At 43.4% G+C, this 27,213-nt stretch overlaps 1 protein-coding gene across 4 annotated transcripts in view; it reads left to right on the top strand.

The window, feature by feature from the left end:
• The window catches only part of LOC129822306 (CUE domain-containing protein 1-like), a 68,167-nt gene that overhangs the window by 22,145 nt on the left and 18,809 nt on the right, over positions 1–27,213 (top strand). For 3 of the 4 annotated variants that reach the window (XM_055880473.1, XM_055880475.1, XM_055880476.1), the window contains exon 2: positions 23,892–24,584. In XM_055880473.1, coding sequence (XP_055736448.1) covers positions 24,267–24,584 — 318 coding nt within the window. In that variant the 5' untranslated portion in view covers positions 23,892–24,266. Of the gene's footprint in view, positions 1–20,286; positions 20,579–23,891; positions 24,585–27,213 lie in introns of those variants that run through there. The other variant, XM_055880474.1, reaches the window with a different exon arrangement.

Below are 27,213 nucleotides of genomic sequence, written 5' to 3'. Positions count from 1 at the left end.
CGCGAGCTGGGTTGTGACAAAAACTCACACTCATTCTTATGTTTAATAAATGTATCATATAGTGTGTGTGGCAGGCTTACAATGATGGCAAAAACATTTGAGTGCGCTGACCCTGGTGCTAGAGGGGGTACGCAGCTGGAGGTTGAATGTTTGAAGGGGTACGGACTATACAAAGTTTAGGAACCACTGATCTACACTGATTGAAGTGGATTTAGCAAGTGACTTCAATAATGGATTCATCTGGATTCACAGGGTCAGTCTGTCATGGAAAGAACAGGTGTTACTAATGTTTTGTACACTCAGTGTCAAATCAAATTTTATTTGTCACATGCGCCGAATACCACAGGTGTAGACTTTACCGTGAAATGCTAACTTACAAGCCCTTAACCAACAATGCAGTTTAAGAAATAAAGTAAAATAATATTTACTAAATAAATAAAAGTAAAAAAAATTATAAAAAGAATCAAAGTAACACAAGATAATTACATAACAATAACAAGAAAATATACAGGTGGTACCGGTACCGAGTCAATGTGTGGAGATACAGGTTAATCTAGGTAATTTATAAAGTGACTATGCGTAGATAATAAACAGCGAGTAGCAGCAGTGTAAAAACAATGGGGGAGGGGTGTTAATTTAAATAGTCCGGGTGGCCATTTGATTAATTGTTCAGCAGTCTTATAGCTTGGGGGTAGAAGCTGTTAAGGAGCCTTTTGGTCTATATGGGTCCTGGATGTCAGAGAGCTTGGCCCCAGTGATGTACAGGGTCGTACGCACTGTAGTGCCTTACGGTCAAATGCAGAGCAGTTGCCATACCAGGCAGTGATGCTACTGGTCAGGATACTCTCGATGGTGCAGCTGTAGAACTTTTTGAGGATCTGGGGACCCATGTCAAATCTTTTCAGTCTCCTGGAAAAGGTGTTGTCCTGCCCTCTTCACAACTGTCTTGGTGTGTTTGGACCATGATAGTTTGTTGGTGATGTGGACACCACGGAACTTGAAACTCTCGACCCGCTCCACTTCAGCCCCGTCAATGTTAAGGGGGGCCTGTTCGGCCCTCCTTTTCCTGTAGTCCACGATCAGCTCCTTTGTCTTGCTCACATTGAGGGAGAGGTTGTTTTCCTGGCACCACACTGCCAGGTCTCTGACCTCCTCTTTATAGGCTGTCTCATCGTTGTCTGTTATGTCGTCAGCAAACTTAATGATGGTGATGGAGTCGTGTTTGGCCACACAGTTGTGGGTGAATAGGGAGTACAGGAGTGGGACTAAGCACGCACCCCTGAGGGGCCCCAGTGTTTAGGATCAGCGTGGCAGATGTGTTGTTTCCAACCCTTATCACCTGGGGGTGGCCTGTCAGGAAGTCCAGGATCCAGTTGCAGAGGGGGGGCGTTTAGTCCCAGGATCCGTAGCTTAGTGATAATTTTTGTGGGCACTATGATGTTGAAAGTTGAGCTGTAGTGAATGAACAGCATTCTCACATAGGTGTTCCTTTTCTTCAGGTGTGAAAGGGCAGAGTGGAGTGCGATTGAGATTGCGTCGTCTGTGGATTTGTTGGGGTGGTATGCGAATTGTAGTAGGTCTAGGGTTTCCGGCATGATGGTGTTGATTTGAGCCATGACCAGCCTTTCAAAGCATTTCATGGCTACCAACCTGAGTGCTACAGGGCGGTAATCATTTAGGCAGGTTACCTTCGCTTTCTTGGGCACAGGGACTATGGTGGTCAGTTTGAAACATGTAGGTAATACAGACTCGGGTGAGGGATAGGTTGAAAATGTCAGTGAAGTTGTTTAAAAAAAAAAATCCATTAACATTTTTACTGACACAGATGTGCCTCGAAGCGAGCATAAAACGCATTTAGATTTGTCTGTTATGCTCGCGTCACTGGACAGCTCGCGGCTGTGTTTCCTTTTGTAGTCCGTAATATTTTTCAAGCCCTGACACATCCGACGAGCGCTAGAGCCGGTGTTTTAGGATTCAATCTTAGTCCTGTATTGATGCTTTGCTTGTTTGATGGTTCGTCTGAGGGCTTAGCAGGATTTCTTATAAGTGTCCGGATTAGTGTCCCACTCCTTGAAAGCAGCAGCTCTAGCCTTTAGCTAAGTGCGTATGTTGCCTGTAATCCATGGCTTCTGGTTGGGATATGTACGTACGGTCACTGTGGGGACAACGTTGTCGATGCACTTACTGATGAAGCCGATGACTGAGGTGGTATACTCCTCCTCCTACTTCAATGCCATTGGATGAATCCCGGAACATATTCCAGTATGTGCTAGCAAAACAGTCCTGTAGCGTAGCATCCGCGTCATCTGACCACATCTGATCACTGGTACTTCCTGCTTTAGTTTTTGCTTGTAAGCAGGAATCAGGAGGATAGAATTATGGTCCGATTTGCCAAATGGAGGGAGAGGGAAAGCTTTGTATGTCTCTGTGTGTGGAGTAAAGGTGGTCTAGAGTTGTTTTTCCCACTGGTTGCACATGTGTCATGCTGGTAGAAATGAGGTAAAACGGATTTAAGTTTGCCTGCATTAAAGTCCCCGACCACTATGAGTGGCGCTTCTGGATGAGCATTTTGTTGTTTGCTTATGGCCTTACACAGCTATTTGAGTGCAGTCTTTGTGCCAGCATCGGTTTGTGGTGGTAAATAGACGGCTACGAATAATATAGATGAGAACTCTCTTGGTAGATAGTGTGGTCTATAGCTTATCATGAGGTATTCTACCTCAGGTGAGCAATACCTCGAGACTTCTTTAATATTAGACATTGCACACGAGCAGTTATTGACAAATAGACACACACCCCACCCCTCGTCTTACCAGATGAAGCTGCTCTATCCTGAAAATGCACGGAGAAGTCAGCCTGCTCTTTTTTATCGGTGTCGTCGTTCAGCCACGTCTCGATGAAACATAAGATATTACAGTTTTTAATGTCCCTTTGGTAGGATCGTCTTAATCGTAGATCGTCCAGTTTGTTTTCCAATGATTGCACGTTGGAGGGAAGTGGTGGTTTACCTACTTGTCTGCGAATTCTTACAAGGCACCCCACCCTCCTACCTCTTTTACTCCGTCTTTTCTTCACGCTGATGACAGGGATTTGGGCTTTGTCTTGAGTCTGCAACAACACTAAGGAAGGGGCACCACCAAGCAAACCTGTCAAACGCTGAAAACTGAACTAAAGACCTCGGTTTAAAAGCTGACAGTGTTTTATATTATTTTATTTTATTTTGAATCTTGCGGCTCTGTTAGCAGCACTCACAGCAATTTAGCCTATCTGTCCCGGGACAGATTCCCCTGCCAGATTCTGTATAGGGGGAGCTACGCGAAAGCCCAGCTAGCCTAAATGGCTTGGCGGTCTCAAATGGAGGCCCCTATTGAATGTTTCTAACGTTGCAGGAGCTGCGTTTACTTTGCTTTGTTCCGGGACAATGTAGACCGCATTGACTTTCAATGTAGCAATTGCTTGCTTGCGGAGGACTACAGGAGCGAAGTAGCTACTCTTAGCAAGCAAGTAGCAAACCTACATAAGCTACTGGGGAACCCACGCCCACCTACTTTTTATTTTTCTTCCACCCAAGTAGACGGACGCTGCTCTGAGCTTGTGGAAGTTTCGCTGCCGTGCTAGGCAGGGCTCTCCACAGCCGACCGGCCGGTGCTAGGCAGGGTTCCATCCCCGAAAGTGTCTCCCCCTTCCCTGGAGAACGGAGCTGGTCTCAACCCAACCAGCCTTGGAGGTACGCCACTCGCCGTGGAAGTCGAAGAAGGCGTCCTCTGGCAACGGGCGTCTCCATGGAGATGTTGAGTCTGGAACTGACACAGACCAGAAACAGCTTTGCCGCCCTGGATCCAGAAGTTCCGGCGCCTTCGTCCGTGGTGGCTTTCCAATCAAGATCGGATCCGGAGGTACCTGCGTCTTCGTCCTCGGCTCTGTCTCCCTCACTGGTAGCTTCTACCTCGGGTTCAGATCCTCGGAGCTCCCAGCCTCACCAGACCGTGAGGCTGCCTGAGAGACCGGCCCATAAAACATCACCAGCTGTCATCATAGGCGTGTAACATCTCGGTTCCCAATGCAAAAACCCTGTGCTACCCAGGAGCACAGGACATAACAAGGCTGTTTCCGACTGTTCTACCACAGATGCCGAGAGCTGACACTGTCGTAGTCCATGTGGGGTCAAACGACATCAGGAAGGCTAGCTCTGAACATTTGAAAATTGATTTTAAAGAACTGATTTTAGCATTAAAAGACTCCAAAAAATGGCCAATAATTTCAGGGCCAGTACCATCGTTGGGCCGCGGGTGTGAAAGATTCAGCAGACTGCTGGCAAAAATACTATTTGGCTAAAATACTACTGTAGCTCTGCTGGAGTCACTTTTATTGATGACACCAGGATGATTTGGATGGACTCTGTCATTCTTGTAGAGTATCTTCTGTTTCCAGAAGGACTCTGTCCACGCATTTCAAGGCTGCGTTGAAACAATGACTGGTACATGATCCAAGACCAGCTCAGTTAATCCCTACCATTGTGACAATGAGTCGTCATAATGCTGCATCAAATGCACATGATTTTAGGGGCATTGGCAAACATAATGTAAGTAATTTAATTTATGTACCCCTAATTGCACTGAATACATCTGTTTATCCTACAGCTATTGTAAGCAGTAATCATGTCTATAAACAAGAATTACACTGTTAGCACTGAGGCGGTGTGCAATAGTAGGAAGACCACTTTATGCAGCTCACCCTGCACTATCAGTTCCAATGTAAATACCACAAGTAAGTCTACCTCTGATAAGCTTCCCAGTAAAGCATTAAAAACAAGCCCATATTAACATATGTAGCCTAAGAAACAAGGTCCATGAAGTCAATAACTTGCTTGTAACAGATGACATTCATATTCTGACTATCTCTGAAACTCACTTAGATAATACCTTTGATACAGTGTAGCAATACATGGTTATAACATCTACCGAAAAGACAGAAATGCCAACGGAGGCGGTGTTGCGGCCTATTTTCCGAACCACATTCCTGTAAAGCTTAGAGACGATCTAATGTTAAATACTGTTGAAGTAATATGCCTACAGGTTCATCTGCCTCACCTAAAGCCCATTCTTGTGGGAAGCTGCTATAGACCACCAAGTGTTAACAGTCAGTATCTGGATAATATGTGTGAAATGCTTGATAATGTATGTGATATCAACAGAGAAGTAGATTTTCTGGGTGATTTAAATATTGTCTGACTGGCTATCATCAAGCTGCCCACTCAGGAGAAACTTCGAACTGTAACCAGTGCCTGCAACTTGGATCAGGTTGTCAGTCAACCTACCAGTGTAGTTCCAAACAGCACAGGAATTAAATCATCAACATGCATTGATCACATTTTTTACTGCAGATATTTGCATTAGAGCAGTATCCAAATCCATAGGATGTAGTGATCACAATATAAAAGCCATATCTAGAAAAACCGAAGTTCCAAAGGCTGGGCCTAATATAGTGTATAAGAGGTCATAAAATAAGTTTTGTAGTGATTCATATGTTGATTATGTAAATAATATTTGCTGGTCTGTGGTTAATGAGGAGCAACCAGACGCTGCATTTATGAAACTACTTATTCCAGTTACTAATAAGCACGCACCCATTAAGAAAATGACTGTAAAACTGTTTAATCCCCTTGGATTGATGAGGAATTGAAAAATTGTATGGTTGAGAGGGATTTGGCAAAAGGTATGGCAATTAAGTCTGGCAGCCCAACTGATTGGCAGACGTACTGCAAATTAAGAAATCATGTGACTAAATGAAAATAAAAATAAACTACACTGTGAAACAAAGATAATTTATATAAAGAATGATAGTAAAAAGCTTTGGGGCACCTTAAATGAAATTTTGGGAAAAAAGGCCAACTTGGCTCCTTCATTTATTGAATCAGATGGCTCATTCATCACAAAGCCCACTGATATAGCAAACTACTTTACTGACTTCTTGATTGGCAAGATAAGCAAACTTAGGGATGACATGCCAGCAACAAACGCTGACACTACACATATCGGACCAAATTATGAAAGACAAGAATTGTACTTTTGAAATCCGTAAAGTCAGTGTGGAAGAGGTGAAGCAATTATTGTTGTCTATCTACAATGACAAGCCACCAGGGTCTGACAATCTAGATGGAAAATTGCTGAGGGTAATAGCAGATGATATTGCCACTCCTTGTCAGGGTTGTGTGCAGCAAAGTAGCAGAGTCAAATGCAGGACACAGGTGATGAGCGAAACACAAAACGTTTACTCAAAATCACAGCAAAAATCCACAAAGAGAAAAACAAGGAATAACAACAACCACTAACGTAACAAACAATCACGGACAAAACAGAAATGAAAGCCAGAGGGTTAAATAGGGAACATGATGGGGGAATTGAAAACAGGTGTGTATAATACAGACAAAACAAAACGAAACTGAAAAGTGGATCGATGGCGACTAGAAAGCCGGTGACGTCGACCGCCGAACACCACCCGAACAAGGAGAAGGGCCGACTTCGGCGGAAGTCGTGACACTCCTATTTGCCACATCTTCAATTTAAGCCTACTAGAGAGCGTGTGCCCTCAGGCCTGGAGGGAAGTTAAGTCATTCCGCTACCCAAGAATAGTAAAGACCCCTTTACTGGCTCAAATAGCTGACCAATCAGCCTGTTACCAACCCTTAGTAAACTTCGGGGGGGAAATGTGTTTGACCAGATTCAAATCTATTTTACGGTAAACAAATTGACAACAAAATTTCAGCATGATTATAGGGAAGGACACTCAACAAGCACAGCACTTACTTACACAAATGACTGATGATTGGCTGAGAGAAATTGATGTTAAAATGGTTGTGGGGGCTGTCTTGTTAGACTTCAGTGCAGCCTTTGACATTATTGATCATAAGTCGGCTGCTGGAATAATGTATGTGTTATGGCTTTACACCCCCAGCTATAATGTGGATAAAGAGTTACTTGTCTAACAGAACACAGAGGGTGTTCTTTAATGGAAGCCTCTCAAATATAATCCAGTTAGAATCAGGAATTCCCCAGGGTAGCTGTTTAGGCCCCTTGCTTTTTTACATTTTTACTAACGACATGCCACTGACTTTGAGTAAAGCCAGAGTTTCTATGTATGCGGATGACTCAACACTATACACGTCAGCTACTACACTGACTGAAATTAATGCAACATTCAATAAAGAGCTGCAGTTAGTTTGAGTGGGTGGCAAGGAATAAGTTAGCCCTAAATATTTCTAAAATTAAAAGCATTGTATTTGTAACTAAACCCTAAACCTCACCTTAATATTGTAATAAATAATGTCGAAATTGAGCAAGCTGACATGACTAAACTGCTTGGAGTAACACTAGATTGTAAACTGTCATGGTCCAAAAATATTGACGCAGTAGTAGCTAAGATGGGGAGAAGTCTGTCTATAATAAAGCGATGCTCTGCCTTCTTAACAACACTATCAACAAGGCAGGTCCTGCAGGCCCTAGTTTTGTCGCACCTTGACTACTGTTTAGTTGTGTGGTCAGGTGCCACAAAAAAGGACATAGGAAAATTGCAATTGGCTCAGAACAGGGCAGCACGGCTAGCCCGTGGATGTACACAGAGAGCTAATATTAATAATATGCATGTCAATCTCTCCTGGCTGAAAGTGGAGGAGAGATTGACTTCATCACTCCTTTTATTTATGAGAGGTATTGACATGTTGAATGCACTGAGCTGTCTGTTTAAACTACTGGCACATAGCTCAGACACCCATGCATACTCCACAAGACATGCCACAAGAGTTCTCTTCACAGTCCCCGAGTCCAGAACAGACTATGGGAGGCACACAGTACTACATAGTGCCATGACTACATGGAACTCTAATCCACATCAAGTAAGCAGTACAATTAAAATTTTAAAAACAGATTAAAAAAAACACCTTATGGAACAGCTGGGACTGTGAAGCAACACAAACATTGGCACACACACACACACACACTAACATGCACAATACATACACATGGATTTAATAATGTAGATATGTGGTAGTGGTGGAGTAGGGGCCTGAGGACACACAGTGTGTTGTGAAATCTGTGAATGTATTGTAATGTTTTAAAATGGTATAAACTACCTTAATTTTGCTGGACCCCAGGAAGAGTAGCTGTAGCTTTTTCAATTCCCTAATTTTCTTGTTGTGTATTTAACCCTCTGTTCGTCAAGGGGGGGTACTGTCACAATTTCCGCCGAAGTCGGGTCCTCTACTTGTTCGGGCCCTGGTCGGCATCGCCGGTCTTCTAGCAATCGTCGATCCACTTTTCATTTTCCATTTGTTTTGTCTTGTTTTTCCAAACACCTGGTTACAATTCCCTAATTTTCTTGTTGTGTATTTAACGCTCTGTTCCCCCCATGTCTTTGTGTGGGATTGTTTATTGTAGTGCTTGTGCATGTTCCCCGTGAGTGCACGACGGGTTATTTTTGTGCCCATTTATCTTGTTGTTCTGGATGCCGTTGGTTTTGCTTAATAAATCTCTGGTTATTACCCAGTTCTGCTCTCCTGCGCCTGACTTCTCTGCCGCCAATTATGCACCCCGCTACATGGGGATCCATAATAAATACAAATATAAAAGCAGTACTCATTAAAGAAAAAGACATTGTCCAGTTCGAGGTGAGTAATCGCTGTTCTGATGTCCATCAGCTCTTTTCGGTTACAAGAGACAGTAGCAGCAACATTATGTACAAAATGAGTTACAAACAATGCATAAAAATTAACAAAATAGCACAGTTGGTTAGGATCCCGTAAAATGGCAGGCATCCCCTCCGGCGCCATTACTATATGTAGAGTTGAAGTCGGAAGTTTACATTCACTTAGGTTGGAGTCATAAAAACTAGTTTTTCAACCACTCCACAAATTTCTTGTAAACAAACCATAGTTTTGGCACGTCGGTTAGGACATATACGGTGTTCATGACACAAGTAAGTTTTCCAACAATTGTTTACAGACAGATTATTTCACTTATAATTCACTGTATCACATTTCCAGTGGGTCAGAACTTTACATACACTAAGTTGACTGTGCCTTTAAACAGCTTGGAAAATTCCAGAAAATGATGTCATGACTTTAGAAGCTTCTGATTGGCTAATTGACATAATTTGAGTCAATTGGAGGTGTACCTGTGGATGTATTTCAAGGCCTACCATCAAACTCAGTGCCTCTTTGCTTGACATCATGCGAAAATCAAAAGAAATCAGCCAAGATCTCAGAAACAAATTGTAGACCTCCACAAGTCTGGTTCATCCTTGGGAGCAATTTCCAAATGCCTGAAGGTACCACGTTCATATGTACAAACAATAGTATGCAAGTATAAACACCATGGGACCATGGACCCGTCATACCACTCAGGAAGGAGTCGCGTTCTGTCTCCTAGAGATGAACGTACTTTGGTGCGAAATGTGCAAATCAATCCTAGAACAACAGCAAAGGACCTTGTGAAGATGCTGGAGGAAACGGGTACAAAAATATCTATATCCACAGTAAAACGAGTCCTATATCGACATAACCTGAAAGGCCACTCAGCAAGGAAGAAGCCACTGCTCCAAAACTGCCATAAAAAAGCCAGACTACAGTTTGCAGCTGCACATGGGGACAAAGATCGTACTTTTTGGAGAAATGTTCTCTGGTCTGATGAAACAAAAATAGAACTGTTTGGCCATAATGACCATCGTTATGTTTGGAGGAAAAAGGGGAGGCTTGCAAGCCGTTAGAACACCATCCCAACCGTGAAGCACGGGGGTGGCAGCATCATGTTGTGGGGGTGCTTTGCTGCAGGAGGGACTGGTGCACTTCACAAAATAGATGGTAGGAAAATGATGTGGATATATTGATGCAACATCTCAAGACTTTAGTCAGGAAGTTAAAGCTTGGTCGCAAATGGGTCTCCCAAATGGACAATGGCCCCAAGCATACTTCCAAAGTTGTGGCAAAATGGCTTAAGGACAACAAAGTCAAGGTATTGGAGTGGCCAGCACAAAGCCCTGACCTCAAACCTATAGAACATTTGTGGGCAGAACTGAAAGAGCATGTGCGAGCAAGGAGGCCTACAAACCTGACTCAGTTACACCAGCTCTGTCAGGAGGAATGGGCCAATATTCACCCAACTTATTGTGGGAAGCTTGTGGAAGGCTACTCAAAACATTTGACCCAAGTTAAACAATTTAAAGGCAATGCTACCAAATACTAATTGAGTGTATGTAAACTTCTGACCCACTGGGAATGTGGTGAAAGAAGTAAAAGCTGAAATAAATCATTCTCTCTACTATTATTCTGACATTTCACATTCTTAAAATAAAGTGGTGATCCTAACTGACCTAAGACATGGAATTTTTACTCTGATTAAATGTCAGGAATAGTGAAAAACTGAGTTTAAATGTAGTTGGCTAAAGTGTATGTAAACTTCCGACTTCAACTGTACCTAACAATACACATAAAAATGAAGAAGTTAAGAAATATTAGAATGTTATTGTACCCTCTAAGTGGCCTAGGCCGACACTCTGGCCTATCACTTGACATGTTAATGGAACGTGTGTATGTGGTATGTAAATTATGGATCAGCAGTGTATGCCAAAGGCAAGAGTTGGGAAAGAGAACTGGGGCCTAATAGGGGTTCAACTCCACAGGAGTTGGGGGTTCAACTCCACAGGAGCTAAAATAAATGTGTCATCAAAGACATTTGCCGTTCTGGTTCCTCCTTGTCCATTAAAACTCCATATTTCTCAGGTTCCACTGCTTACTGTGACTGCTGAAAGCCTTTGTGCTTCTGATGTGGAGGAGGCAGTTGGAGCCAGACATGTCAGACTGTGATTTATTACACACCACCTCGCTATCACTCGGTCTTGGCTCCTCTTCCCTATCACTTCTGTCATCCTGTCGCCAAGATGTTGTGGTTGGCCAGGGCTGCAGGAGCAATGTGCAAATTATGCAGCGTTGTTGAATGGAACATTTCCGTTTTTATTCTGGAAACCTCTTTTTAGGTCCTCTGAATAATGACAAAGCGTCAAAAAAAACTTTAGAATCCTGTTAAATGAACTCTACCTGTTTGATACTTCTACGGAATTTAGAGTTATGTGTTACGGTGTGCATGGGTGAAATTTTGGCAAACGGGACAACGTGTCTAGAAGTCTCTTGTGAATGTCTCACTCAATAATGTATTGACTGAACGTCTGTGGCATACTGTCAATACTGTCTATACACTCCATTATATACATACATATTTATATTCCGCACTCTGACATTGCTCGTTCTGATATTTCTTTATTTTTATTTTGGGGATTTGTGTGTATTGTTAGGTATTACTGTACTATTAGAGCTAGAGCTAAAAACATAAGCAATTCACTGCACCTGCGATAACATCTGCAAAATATGTGTACGCGACCAATAACATTTGATTTGATCCCATATCAAGACCCCAGGTGATTGTCTCAGAGTGTTAAGCAATGACCTTTCTCTCGACAGCATCTCGCCCCCTCCTCGCTAAAGGTGTATCTGTCTTCTGCTTCTGTTGTGGAAGGGTTATCTCATCTGACAACTTCCTGTTTCCCATTTCCTCACAGTGATTGAAGCCCTCTCTTTGTGGCACCAAAGCCTCACCAAATCAATAGTGGCCAATTGTTTCCAAAAAACGTTATTAGGTTTCACAATAGATAACAGGCCTTATATTGTTTTTTTATTGATTGCATCACATGCAATGACTTGTAGCTTTTACCCTTTTAAGGGATGGATGAGATTTGAGTTAGACTATGCCATATAAGAGTTATTGAAAAATAATAATGCTACAAACCTAATAGCCAGGTAAATAGATGAATGCAGGGATGGTGTGCATAACAGATCACAGTGAAAATATGATTACACTGAAAGGCCTGAAACTTGTACTTCAAAGCCACATGACTGAATAAATGTTATGTTTATGGATTAGTCTTCAGTACAGTCAGGCCATGGCCGGATGCTCCTATTGTAATGCTACACGATGCTCTGTTGTGCTAATGTAGATAGGGATCATGTCTGGACCAGGCTCTGTTGAAATAGACCCTTTCTGGTTGCTTTTTGGGCTCCTTTGTCAGCTGTGAAAACAAGATGAGATGGGAAGAGGTCTTGTTTGCAGAGGGGCACAGAGTCCACTCCCTGTCCCATGGAATCACCCCTATTGGAAGTCTGGGGGCCACTGGGCTTGGCGCCATTGTGAGTTCATTGTGTGAGGCTAAGTTAATACACAAACTAAACGTAGACTTGGACGGATTTGAGAGTGAGGGCCACCATATTGTTTTACTTGGTACTTGGATATATTCCCTGTGGTCCTCATGCTTCTTTAATATCTACAGATGTTTTGAACGATCAATGAATTATTTGAATCACACTTCACTCTTATTCGTACATTATTGTATACCATTGATCTTCTGCTTCTTTATAAACAGCTTTAGTGAGTGAGTCGGTGATGACGCTACAGCCCCAAGCACTGGATTCAAAGCCTGCTTCTCAAAATGTTGTTTTTAAGAGCTGCAGCATCTGGCTGTCGTGCTTGGCCCGCTGGCAGAATATGATCCCTTTTTTAATTCACATCATGTGCACAATCTGAGAACATTTGCTTTACCTTAGACACAGTAAAGAGAAACTAATGTGTGCATGCCGTGTGTATGTTTTTAAATTCTCAAAATAGCAATGTATGTGTGCCTGTGTGCAGCTTTTGCCCTCTGACATGGCTGTAGCTAGGGCTGGCGCTATTAATGTATAACTGTGTAGCCTAACCGGTGGTTCTGGGTGAAGACTGTCATGAAAATAAAACTACCCATTATAACCATTACATTTTTTTGTGGGACGAACAGCTGACTGAAGACGGAACTGCCAGGCATTCGTGTGAATGAGTTTGTTTCTGCTGTTACATGGACTCTACAAGGTGATGAAACGTTGTTGCTCCTTGCTGAAACAAGCAAGGTGTTGTAACAAACACATCTTTGGTTGCTTAGGCAACACCCCCCTCCCTGCAGCAGCAGAACAGGCAGGAGCGGGGGAGAGGAGAAAATGTGTTTTTTATGGTGACCGCGGTCATTTGGCTGACCATTAACCGTCATCCAAAATTCCATGACCGTCACAACCCTAGCCAGAGCCGGCTCTAAGGGATGGCAATGCTGGGCATGGACCCGCCCCCCCAGATAGAATTTGTGCCCCCCACACACACACACACAGTTTTGTTCCCTCATGAACATAACAAATGATATATGAATTACAGTTTTGCCAATGTAGAAAACATTGTCAGGCTTGACAGTAGCGCAGACCGGGACAGAGGCTATGCTGGGTGTGCGCTCATGATCTGAGGAGGGGGGATGAAATAATGTCATATTTAGTAGTTAAAAATGGAGGGGGTTTTTTCTCAGAGAGAAAAAGTTATTCACTTTTCCAGACAGCTACAGCTAATAATAGGCTAGCTACTAGCTTCGTTAAGTGGTGGTAGCGGCTAGCTGAATAATTATAGCTGGTTAATCAGCATGGATATCCAAAAATGTCTGGGCACTGCCAAGAGCAACAGAGGACCACCATGTCGAGTGCGATGCCGAGCTCACATAGCAGCCTGCTGGCCCAACCACCAAGGTTGAGGATCCTAGCAGCCCACGCTGCCTGTTGACCAACAAGATCTAGACGAGCCAGGGCTTAGCACCAACAGTACGAGGGTAACATCACAACAAGCACCTGCACCTCCGTTACCCCAGCCACTAGTACCTGACGACATGTTGGATCTAACCTAAACTTACCAGGGGAAGCAGAGTTTATTGGTTCTTGCAAAGTGAAATCGAACCACAGCTAGCAACAACAAATGGACTTCGCTCAGTGTTCTTCAAAGATACGGCAGGTCTTTGTCAGCAATGCCGACTGTGCTGTTGGCACTGAAACATGGATTTGTGCGAAAAGATTTGGATTTGTTCGAAAATTCCTTCACTTGGAAGAACGTATAGCAGTGAACACAGATGCAGCATGTTACATCAACGAAAAGCCCAAATTGTCCAGCTGGCATTTGAGAGCGACCTAACAAGTACATTTCGTCAGGAAGTTCCCTTCTCATGAGGTTCAACACCGCATGGAGGAGGCTGCAACTCGTCTAAATAGTAAGCTACAACCTTTATGGCTCTGGCCACCATGCCAGAATTATACATTTATTGGTTTTCCCTAGCTGGTTGTTTGGCTGATTTTTAAATGTAATGTATAGGTTAGGCATTTTGCTTTTTACTTCAATGCATCTTTTAGATTTATCTGTGATTCTTAATGTCATTTCTTGCTTTTGCGGATCTAATTGCTTTTGATAGATATAGAGCTTTGCGTTATTTGACGGGTATAGGGACAATGACCATTAGTTGTGCTCTAAAATTGACAGAGCATCTAACGTTATCTTTTCATTGGGCTGACTCGTTCTGTCCATGGTTCTGAATCAATGATTACGGTGTGTGCTGTTTTAACTTCTTATGGCTGCAGGGGCAGAATTGAGTAGCTTGAATGAAAGGTGCCCAGAGTAAACTGCCTGCTCCTCGTCCCAGTTGCTAATATATGCATATTATTATTAGTATTGGATAGAAAACACTCTGAAGTTTCTAAAACTGTTTGAATGATGTCTGTGAGTATAACAGAACTCATATAGCAGGCAAAAACCTGAGAAGATATCCAAACAGGAAGTGGGAAATCTGAAGTTGGTCGATTTTCAACTCATCGCCTATCGAATACACAGTGGGATATGGATCAGTTTGCACTTCCTACAGCTTCCACTAGATGTCAACAGTCTGTAGAACCTTGCCTGTTGCCTCTACTCTGAAGTGGGTCCGAAGGAGACAGGAATGAGTCAGGTCTGCCATGAGCTGACCATGCTCTGACCATGCGCGTTCACATGAGAAGGAGCTATGTTCCATCGCACATCTGAAGTTTATGGAATTCTCCGGTTGGAACGTTATTGAAGATTTATGTTAAAAACATCCTAAAGATTGATTCAATACATCGTTTGACATGTTTCTACTGACTGTTACGGAACTTTTTGACATTTCGTCTGCTTTTAGTGAACGCGCTTCCTGACTTTGGATTTGTTTACCGAACACGCTAACAAAAATAGCTATTTGGACATAAATGATGGACATTACCGAACAAAACAAACGTTTCTTGTGGAAGTGGGAGTCCTGGGAGTGCATTCCAATGAAGATCAGCAAAGGTAAGTGAAGATTTATAATGCTATTTATGAGTTTTGTTGACTGCACAATTTGGCGGGTAACTGTATGGCTTGCTTTTGTGGCTGAACGCTGTTCTTAGATGATTGAATATTGTGCTTTTGCCATAAAGCTTTTTGAAATCTGACACAGCGGTTGCATTAAGAACAAGTGTATATTTAATTCTATGTAAAACATGTATCTTTCATCAAAGTTTATGATGAGTATTTCTGTTATTTGACGTGACTCTCTGCAATTTCTCCGGATATTTTGGGGGCATTTCTGAACATTTCTGAACCAAAGTAAACTGAGGTTTTTGGATAGAAATATAAACTTTATCGAACAAAACATATATGTATTGTGTAACATGAAGTCTTATGAGTGTCATCTGATGAAGATCATCAAAGGTTAGTGATTCATTTTATCTCTATTTCTGCTTTTTGTGACTCCTGTCTTTGGCTGGAAAATGGCTGTGTTTTTCTGTGATTTTGCGGTGACCTAACATAATCGTTTGTTGTGCTTTCGCTGTAAAGCCTTTTTGAAATCAGACACTGTGGTGGGATTAACAAGAAGTGTATCTTTAAAATGGTGTGAAATACTTGTATGCTTGAGGAATTTTAATTATGAGATTTCTGTTGTTTGAATTTGGCGCCCTGCACTTTCACTGGCTGTTGTCATATCAATCCCGTTAACGGGATTGCAGTAATAAGACGTTTTTAATGTGCATATCTTGGGCTACCAGTCTTCGTGGGGCTTCTCTTCAACATTACACGTGTATATGGCTGCATTTCCGACAGACCTCCATTTTGTATGTATGACCAATACTGTGTGTAGCCTACTAAAAGAAGGAGGCAAACTTTCCCTCTATCATTAATTTGCATTACACAGTCATTGTATGATGGGCTACTGTAAAAGTGATGTCATTGTGCACAATAATTTGCTTTTATGAAAATATTGCGCACCTGGAGGAGTGGCGGCTTGGTTATGCTCATTGTGTAGTGTCACAAATTGGACAGAAATGTAGCCTATATAGTTATTATTGTAGTTTAAGCTATGAAGCCTGGAAGAATCCTGTCGCGCTGATCTGTGGCGTGTTTGGTAGGCTCAAATGAATTGTAGCTAAGGCTGCATTTTGGATACACATGCAGTAGTGGGGCGCATATCTTGTGTAAAGCGACGGTTGTTTGATGTGTATGGCTACATTTCAGGATATTTTTGTACTTTTGAACAGTAGTAGGGCCAATCTATCTTTGTGTTATTTGGGCTCTGAATCAATTTTAGGCATGTCTTCTTGGAGTTGGGTCTGGCACTAGCTGTAGTCTAAGTGGGTGTCTTGGATCTATCTGGCTCTCTCATGCAGATGGCTGGCATAACAGCCGTTGCATCCTGAGAGCTAATAAGGGTGAGTTTATTGTCTTTATTGTTGGGCCTTGAGAGTGGGGGAGGGGGATTTCCATTTCTGCCTTAGTCTTTCTGCCCCTCTGAAGAAAAGTGGGCCTCACTCTCTTCAAATGGCTGTTGAACACATGTGAAAGGCGCAGGGCAGGACTGTGAACTAGCTGGTCTTGTTGGGAGAATGAATGGCAGAGCATAGATGGAGGGAAGAGACTATAGTTAGACTAGCCAAGACTCAATGGACTTTCAGTCACGTGTCTGTGAAGATGTAGGCCTATAGAGTATTGACACGGACAGTCTTACCAATTCTGTGGGAGATTTAGTAAGGAACTAAAGAGAAGATTTTCATTCTTGTGTTTTACAGCCACTTGAGTGTGGATTTATCATAGCTTAAATTATATTTTCTCCTGTAAATTAGAGATGTATAAATGGAGCTTTCTGGCCCTAAATAATGTGATAGTCTAGCAGCAGTGGTCAACACAGGAGATTAGAATGTCCCACCTACAGTAGGATGGCCCCAGATGGAATGCAGGGGTCTGGTTGTCATGGGGACAGACAAGCCTGGGACTCGTAACCGTGTTGGGAGATGGAGCCTACCATCTGAAAAGACTGTAACCCTTGAGTAATGAGATCTGTTCTCCAACTACATAGGTAGGCTATTTAGAGAGGAGATGAATTTTGTAATTTTTAAATGTATTTTTCTGTTGTCATCATGTTCCTACATATTGAAACCCAGATTAATTCATGATCATCCCCTCCTCCATTTTCTGCTTAACTGTGTTAATGTAGGCCAGTTTAAAGGGCTCCAGCATCAAAGTGAATGACTGGCTACAGTTAGTCATTCAGAGTATGTTGTTCCACATAGTTACTTTAGATGAGTGTAATCTATCAGATGGTGACTTCCTAGTACTCTTTTGAAGGGTAATGTATTTGTTCTTCTTACCTGCTCTAGCACAATGAATATGATGGATGGAAGGTAAGCCCAGCTCCGGTGACCAGGGTTGCGCTGCTGTTTCCTTTTTGTTCACTGTGTGTTGGGAGACAGCCACCACCACACATACAGGCCCAGGAGGATGAAGAACAATGGATTCCATGCTAAATATAGCAGGTTCTTAGGTGCAGATGAATATGGTCTTGTTGATGTGTAGAGGTCTGTGTGTGAAGGAGAGAGGAGTCTGTGGCTGGGCCTGGGTTCTTTGCTGAGATGCGCACGCTTAGGCCTTGATATACATAATCAACTTTCTGCAAAAAATATGCAGTTTTCCATCATTTTGGGCTGCTGGTACAAAAATAGGGATTTTGAGCCCAAAGAAGGAAGCTATAATATGTATTTTCGATAGGGAAATGTTTACAAGTAGGGGGTGATTTTGGTCCCATAATGCTGACAGTTATTCTACATGTATTTTTATAGCCCGGAGATGGATCAGATGCATAATTTATAATATTATCAGCATTCTTTACTGGAAAGTTGGGGGATTGAGCCTTTGTAGTCATCACTGATTGTATCCAAGCGTTTAGTAGTCATAAGGAAGAATTATGATGTTTCTGACATGATAATGTGAAGGTGTTCTATCATAAAGCGCTTTATCATATTGTCTGACATCCTGTTTTCTGGCTGGCCAGTGACATCCTTGCCTGGGGAGCCCAGTGTCCCAAGCTGCCGGCGGGAAGGTAACTCGCCCTTTCAGCAGCACGTACTCTGTACGTTCGAATGTGACCTCAACAGACCAGACCACACAAGCTACAGAGGGTAACATGGTAGAAACAACTATGGGCAGAAACCCACTTTAATAAGTTCTGCTTAACTGGCATTATGACTGACATCTCCCATTGACATCTACAGGCTTAAAGAGTTGATGGATAATGTAGGTCAAAGTGAAACACTTTCTAATTTCCTAGCGAGCTAGCTAACAAGCTTGTGTGTGCAGAGCAGCACTAGTTAAAAAGACGTCTGATTTTTTTGTAGTTAATAAATTCTGTAGTGTCCTTAACTAGCATTAAAAAAGTTAATACATTCTTCTCTAATTAAACATCTCTCTCTTTAATTTCTGAATCACACTTGTAACGTTGTCAGTAGGCTACAGTAACCTATGTTTCAGAGGGGGAGGGGCAGGTAAGGGGATACCTAGTCAGTTGTACAACTGAATGCGTTCATCTGAAATGTGTCTTCCGCATTTAACCCAACCCCTTTGAATCAGAGAGGTGCGGGAGGCTGCCATAATCAACATCCATGTCTTCGGCGCCCCGGGGAACAGTGGGTAAACTGCCTTGCTCAGGGGCAGAACGATTTTTACCTTGTCAGCTCGAGGTTTCGTTCATGCAACTTTTCAGTTACTGGCCCAGCACTCTAACCACTAGGCTGCCTAGGAAGCATACACAACCACGCGCGCACACACTGCCAAACATTTTCAGCTGGCATGCAGACGCAGTAATTTCTGAGTGACAGATGAGGGCTTTGCATATGCACTTTGTTGCCATTTTTGTGAGACAAGAAAAAAATGCCTGGAACATAAAATAACGTTATTAACCGGTTCCCATGCTCCTCAAATAAAGTTTATCTTCCGGTTTCCGCTTCTGATTCGGTTTATCTAATCATTTTCAGTTTTTTTGGTTCTGTTCCCTGAACCGGTTCCAACCCCTGCCTCCTATAAACTTGACGTTGGTGCTCATGGGTCCTGTTACAGGCTTTGGATTTACCATTTATGTTTTGAGCTTGGACTTTAGCAAGTATAGCTTGTTAGCACGTAGGACACACTGATTTGTGTCACCTCGTTGGTCAGTATGTGTTACATCTGTGCTGGTTGCCATCTCCTTGGTGGGAAGGTGTTTCACCTTCGGTGGCCCAGGTGCTATTTAAGAGTGGCTGGCTTAGTGCTCCAGTTGTCTTGAGATAAGTAGAGGGTCAACACCTTTAGTTGACTCTCCCTATCTGATTTCCGTTGTCTGATTTCACATATTTTTGTTTTGCTCCACCTTTTTGGTTTGTTTCCTGTCTTCAAGTTTGGTGTGGGTGTTTCTTTTGTTGACCTCTTCTTGATCAAATGTACTGGGCAGTCATGGTGGGTGTCTTTTTAGTTTCCAGTTGTTGTTGCTAGTCAACTTTCAGTGGACACTCCCATGAGTGTCTTTCAGAACCCCCTTTGTTGGGTTGTTGTCAGTGACTTTTTGTTATTTCCTCTTTCTGTATGAGCAACATTTTTTGGTTTTCTTGCTGGGGAATGTAACAGTCCTTTTACATGGAAATGACCTGCCTTCCCTCTGACCTTCCCTCTGACTGTCTACTACAGAGAGGATGCACAGGACACCAGGTGAAACATAGTCATGTGCAGCACTGGTTTCAATAGTCCTCTTGAACAATGCCTTTTGAGATTAGGTACCTTCCTTGGGATAATCCACTTTACAGCAAAGTTTCCACAACCGTGAGAAGACCCGCTGCCTCAGTCTCACACGCACACACTATCATCAGTGCCAAGGCGAGATGACCCTGTTTACATCAGAGCCGGTCTCCATGTAAAAGAGAGGAGGGAAAAGTGACGGACTCTGTCTGTGCTGCTGGACGGGGCCTGGCACTACCATGTGGGTTGGGCTGGCACTGGATGCATTGTTCCCCCATCGTAGCCAGGGATTTCTCTTCCCAGCACTACAGGGACAGAGAAGAGGGAGGGAGGGCGAGGGGGAGAGTAGTGATAGCTATTAAACAGAGCATCGAAAGGACACTCCAGTTCCTCTCAGAGGACCCTTACATTTTTTTAATTCTTCCCCCCTGGCCTCTTTCTTGTAATGGAAACCAGGATGAGGAAAATCCAGGTACTTGGACCCAGAGATGACTCCTAGCTATAGTCCTAGTCAGGGATTCTATAGTCCTAGTCAGGGATTCTGGCACTTGTCAGGGATTCTGTGAACTAAACCGTCACTGCAACTCTGCTCTCTGTTTCAGCTGTGGAGAGGTAACCCGAAGGTAAAGGATCTTGTTTCCTATTCTAGTGTTTACTCTGCATAGCATAAACTTTTATAACTAGCAATGTAAATACACTACATGGCTGCTCATTGAACATCTCATTCCAAAATCATGAGCATTAATATGGAGTTGGTCCCCCCTTTGCTTCTATAACAGCCACCACTCTACTGGGAAGGCTTTCCACTAGATGTTGGATCATTGCTGCGGGGACTTGCTTCCATTCAGCCACAAGCGTGTTAGTGAGGTCGGGAACTGATGTTGGGCGATTAGTCCTGGCTCGTGGTTGGCATTCCAATTCATCCCAAAGGTGTTTGATGGGGTAGAGGTTAGGGCTCTGTGCAGCCCAGTCAAGTTCTTCCACACCGATCTCGACAAACCATTTCTGTATGGATCTCGCTTTGTGCACTGGGGTATTGTCATACTGAAACAGGAAAGGGCCTTCCCCAAACTGTTGCCACAAAGTTGGAAGCACAGAATCGTCTAGATTGTCATTGTAAGCTGTAGAGTTAAGATTTCCCTTCACTGGAACTAAGGGGCCTAGCCCGAACCATGAAGAACAGCCCCAGACCATTATCCACAAAACTTTACAGTTGGCACAATGCATTGGGGCAGGTAGCTCCTGGCATCCGCCAAACCCACATTCTGCCATCGGAATGCCAGATGGTGAAGCGTGATTCATCACTCTACTTACTGCGTTTCCACTGCCCCAGAGTCCAATGGCGGTGAGCTTTACAGCACTCCAGCCAATGCTTGACATTGTGCATAGTGATCTTAGGCTTGTGTGCGTGCGGCTGCTTGGCTGTGGAAAGCCATTTCATGAAGCTCTAGACAAACAGTTATTGTGCTGACTTTGCTTCCAGAGGCAGTTTGGAACTCGGCAGTGAGTGTTGCAACCGAGGACAGACAATTTTTACGAGCTGAACCGAGGACAGACAATTTTTACGGGCTACATGATTCAGCACTCGGTGGTCCCGTTCTGTGAGCTTGTGTGGCCCACCACTTCATGGCTGAGCCATTGTTGCTCCTAGACATTTCCACTTCACATTAACAGCACTTAAAGTTGACCAGGGCTGCTCTAACAGTGCAGAAATGTTCTGACCTGACTTGTTGGATAGGTGGCATCCTATGACAGTTCCACGTTGAAAGTCACTGAGCTCTTCAGTACGGGCCATTCTACTGCCAATGGTTGTCTATGGAGATTGCATGGCTGTGTGCCTAATTTTATACACCTGTCAGCAACGGTGTGGCTGAAATAGCTGAATCCACTAATTTGAAGGGGTGCCCACATACTTTTGGCCATGTAGTGTATGTATCAAGTTTGACTCCAGGCAACAACCAGATGTTTGGTTATTGAGAACCCATGTTAACGTGTAGCCTAGGTGTGAGCTCCCATAACAACTCAAAGGTTCAGAATTTGACATTACCCTTAGCCAAGGGGTTTTAAACAAATGAGTCCAGCTTGCTAATAATCACCTAAATGAAAGCTCGACAGTTAGGGAGCAAAAATGATAGAGGACAATTTGTTTGCACATTTTTTGCTGATGTTGATGGCAAGGAAATATAACTAGTTTTCAGTGCGGCCCTACAGACCTCGTTGGAGGCCAAAGGTAGCCCCCAGGGAAAAATGAATTTGAAATCCCTGCCTAGCCTCTGAGAATCTGACAGAAGGTCTGCAACTGAATGTAGGCTTAAACCAGGCTAACAGTTGTGGAATGGGGCATTTTTGTAAGCTCCGTCAAGCATGACAGACCATGGAGTGCATGACAGACCTTGGAGTGCATGTCAGCCAATGCTCAACATCCAGAGAGCTGGTAGATGGCCAGTCGGAAGGTCAATAGGTCACAGACTAGTATGTTGCATGACACTTAATGTTCGAGCCATTGGTTTAGAATGGGTCTAAGCTCAAAACATTTTGAAACGGACTGTTTGGAGTTTTCCTTGATATTCATCTGACACATTTCTGTGGTGCCTTTTTGAAAAACTGTCCGCATTTGCTTTTAGTGGTTAAATGGAAAGAATTTCACAGTGGTTTGAATGCCATGAAAGTAATATCTGTTTGTGTCAATGTCAAGTGAATCCCCAGTAAAAAATCCATTCACTTATATCCATGTGTTGTTTGCTGGTTATGAAAACCCAGTCCATCAGTTGAGTAGTCCAAGGTCATCCAGACACATTGACCCCTCTGTCACCAGGCTTAATTCTCGCAAGGTCCTTCAATCGTGTCAGAGAGAAAAAAAGGGACAGCTAAGCAAGCCCATGCTAAATGCATCACAGATCTTCATGTGGGTAATCCTCATTCACCAATGGCACCTTGCTTTGCTCTTGCTGCATGTTTTTTTTTACTGCTCTCGAGCGCTTGTCCTGGTTTGTGGTGGCTGGCTGGTTCTGGTTGATTTTCTGCTGCAGCTGTCACTCCCTCCATGCCCTTACCCAGCCGTTCCAGTAGCATCTCAGTCAGTCAGTCAGTGGTCTACTTGGTCTCATAGACGTCCATTAGACTAATCTGCCATGGCCTGATGTCGTCCAAAGTAAGCTGGGGGTTAATCTGGGCACCAGTTTGTGCTTGTTGTATAGATTAGTGTGTGTGTTGCTCGCCCCCCCCCCTGCTTGGCACACAAATTCATGGCGTCTGTTAGCAGCAGCTTGGCCATCCATCCTACTTTCTCTGGACTGGATGTGTGTAGGCCAATGTTTGGGTTCCTCCTTCAGGCCTGGTTGGCAGAACGTTTGTTCCTCTATGGCTCTTATTTGTCTCTGGGAGAAAGAAACAGGCTTTGTTTTAGAAACTGGAAAGTGAGACTGCAACTGTATATCCTAGCCTTGTTGGTGAGTTGGATTATGGGCGTATAACGTGATTCAAAATATGATATTCTCCTACAGTGCTGGCCATGTAAAGTTTCACCTTTTCATTCAAATGCCAACTGTTTAGTCTACAGACGTTGTCTGGGTTGCCATGGTAATGCCTGGCAAGGTTGAGCAGAAAGGCGGAGTGGGGACACAGTCCATCTTTCCCCATGAGACACCCTCTTGGACAAGGCCATGTCAAATCTTGTGGAACCATGTCAGTTTTCCCTATTCTATTTCAATGGCTCTGGGGCTGTAGCCTTTTAGCCAGTAGTTGTATTGAGCCTAGGTGCTTTATTGGGATTGGAGCCTAGGTGATTTCTTCTCAGTAGAGCCTAGGTGATTGCTTCTGTGTAGAGCCTAGGTACCTGTTAATTAAAGGAGCAATTAACTGTGCGTATTACAGAAACATGGTAGCTTTGCTAACTCGTTCATACCCCCCCCCCCCCCCTCCTTATCTCCCTCTCAGGTGCTGACGGTTTTAGACCAGAGATGCAGGTTCCCCAATTTGGCGCTCCCCGGACCTGAAACTGGTGACGGGACTGAGAAGTGGACACAAACCAAAGAACCCCTTCTCTACAGCCAGCCGTGTTGGATGCAGCTGAATAACAAGCTGAGGAGGAGAAAAAGAAAGAGCATTCGATTCTTCCGCTCCATTCAGAGGACTGCCATCCATGTGGTGGTATGATGAGACTGTGAGTCAGGAGAAACACAATCAGACGGGAGCGGAGTGATAAAGGGAGAGAAAGAAAGAAAGGCAAGAAAGGTGGAGGATTAAGGGTGCGAGGTGAGTGTCTAGGTGCCCTCCTAACCCCTAGGTGATAGCACCAGTCAGGGCAGCAAGATGACCAGCCTGTTCAGGCGCAGCAGCAGTAATGGAGGCTCCAGGGGAGGTGGAGGAGGAGGGGGAGGCAGTGGTGGTTCCACCCCAGGAGATCTCAACAACAGCCGGCCTAACCGACAAGTCCGGCGCCTGGAGTTCAACCAGGCCATGGAGGACTTCAAGATCATGTTCCCCACCATGGATTACGAGGTCATCGAGTGCGTCCTGCGTTCCAACAACGGGGCGGTGGACGCCACCATCGACCAACTCCTCCAGATGAGTATCGACGGAGAGGGATCAGATGACAGCTCTGACTCCGATGATAGCATCCCACCAGAGGTCAGTCAGTGCAGGGTCACTGACTCTCTTCACTTAAAAAAATACAAATACAAATGGCAATAGTACTGTTTGTCCATCTTGAGACGCTGCAGTGAAGATCCTTGCCAGCTGGTCAGCACATGCTCCGAGTATGCATCCTGGTATTTCGTCTGGCCCCTCAGCCTTGCGAAAGTTAACCTGTTTAAAGGTCATCCTCACATCGGCTACGGAGAGCGAGATCACACAGTCGTCCAGAACAGCTGGTGCTCTTATGCATGGCTCAATGTTGCTTGCCTCGAAGCGAGCGTAGAAGACATTTACCTTGTCTGTTAGGCTCATGTCGCTGGGCAGCTCGCGGCTGGGTTTCCCGGTGTAATCTACGATAGTTTGCAAGCCCTGACACATCAGTCGCGCGTCAGAGCCAGCATAGTAATATTCGATCTAAGTCCTGTATTGATGCTTTGCCTGTTTTGAATACTTGTCGGAGGTCGTAGCTGGATTTCTTATATGTCCAGATTAGTGTCACGCTCCTTGAAAGCGACCGCTCTATCCTTTAACTTCTCTGCGCTACGGATCCCTTTTACGGGATCATTTTCCTAAACAACCGCTGAATTGCAGGGTGCAAAATATTACTAAAAATATTTATAATCATGCATTCACAAGTGAAATATACCAAAACACAGCTTTGCTTGTTGTTAATCCACCTATCGTGTCAGATTTTGAAAATATGCTTTAAATAGAAAGTAATCCAAGCTTTTGTGAGTGTATCAATCAATGCTCGAACAGCTAGCCCCAAATTAGCATGGTCACGAAAGTCAGAAAAGCAATAAAATTAATCGGTTACCTTTGATAATCTTCGGATGTTTGCACTCACGAGACTCCCAGTTACACAACAAATGTTATTTTTGTTCGATAAATATGACTTTTATAACAAAAAAACGCCATTTGGGTTGCGCGTTATGTTCAGAAAACCAAAGCCTCGTTCCGTTCGACGAAAATTCCAAAAAGTATCCGTAATGGTCGTAGAAACATGTCAAATATTTTTTATCATCAATCCTCAGGTTGTTTTTAACAAACATAATCGATAATATTTCAAACGGACCGTAACCTATTCAATAAGAGAGAAAAAGAAAATGGAGAGCTACCCTCTCGCGCGCAGGAACTAATCAGAGGACACCTGACTAGTTTTGAAAAATCTCGCTAATTTTTCAAAATAAAAGCCTGGAACTATGTCTAAAGCCTGGTCACAGCCTGAGGAAGCCATTGGGAAATGAATCTGGTTGATACCCCTTTAAATGGAAGAAAGACGGGCTAGGAAACACAGATAACTTTTTTTTTTAAATCATCACTTCCGGGTTAGATTTTCTCAGGTTTTCGCATGCAGAATCAGTTTTGTTATACTCACAGACAATATTTTGACAGTTCTGGAAACTTTGGACTGTTTTCTATCCTAATCTGTAAATTATATGCATATTCTACGATCTGGACCTGAGAAATAGTCCATTTACCTTGGGAACGTTATTTAAAAATAAAATAAAAAATCTGACCCCTAGTGTCAAGAGGTTTTTATCTCAGTGCGGATGTTGACTGTAATCCATAGCTTCTAGTTGGGGTGTGTACGTACGGTCACTGTGGGGACAAGGTCCTCAATGTACTTATTAATAAAGTCGGTAACTGATGTGGTAAACTCATCAATATTATCGGATGAATCCCGGAACATATTCCAATCTGTGCTAGCAAAACAGTCCTGTAGCATAGAATCCGCTTCATCGGACCACTTCCATATTGAACGAGTCACTGGCACTTCCTGTTTGAGTTTTTGCTTGTAAGTAGGAAGCAGAAGGATAGAGTTATGGTCTGATTTGCCAAAGGGAGTGCAAGGAAGGGCCTTGTATGCATTTCTGTTTGTGGAATTAAGATGATCTAGAGTTTTGTTACCTCTAGTTGCACAGGTGACATGCTGGTAAAAATTGTTTCCCTGCAGTAAAATCACCGGCCATGAGAAATGCCGCCTCTGAATGTGCATTTTCTTCTTTGCTTATGGCCCTATGCAGCTTGTTGAGTGAGGTCTTTATGCCGGCATCAGTTTGTGTTGGTAAATAGACAGCTACGAAAAATATGGATGAGAACACTTTTGGTAAATAGTATGGTCTGCAGTTTAGCAGGTATTCTAACTCAGCCAAGCAAACCTTGAGACTTTCTTAACATTAGAGCTCACCCACCAGCTGTTGTTAACAAAGCGACACACCCATTATCCCTTCGTCATACCCGAGTTTGCAGTCCGGTCTGGATGATGCATAGTGTCGTGGCAATTTCCTGTATTACCAAATGAGGAGAGTTACAAACCACACACCAGTCAGAGTTATACTTAAATTTAATATTTTATAATAATATGAGCTTCACCATAGCCCTGTGACTCCCAGATCAATTCAGTGTCTATAATGAATTCTGAGAGTCCCTACAGTAGAATACAAAGATCTTTTATAGCCAAGATACACCTCTCTCAACTTACATGACGAACCACAGATCTTAGGAAAACTTCACAAATGGCCTTTTACTTGAGAAAGGAGTATCCCATAGCCAGATAGCATTAGCTATAAATTATCGTTCAGTTTGGTCTCTAAGACGGGGTTCTAATCTCGTTCCTGGT

This window comes from Salvelinus fontinalis, chromosome 24 (assembly GCF_029448725.1).
Source record: "Salvelinus fontinalis isolate EN_2023a chromosome 24, ASM2944872v1, whole genome shotgun sequence".
Lineage (NCBI taxonomy): Eukaryota > Metazoa > Chordata > Actinopteri > Salmoniformes > Salmonidae > Salvelinus > Salvelinus fontinalis.
The sequence above is the reverse complement of the archived record's forward strand: the minus strand, read 5'-3'. Positions and strand labels throughout refer to the sequence as shown.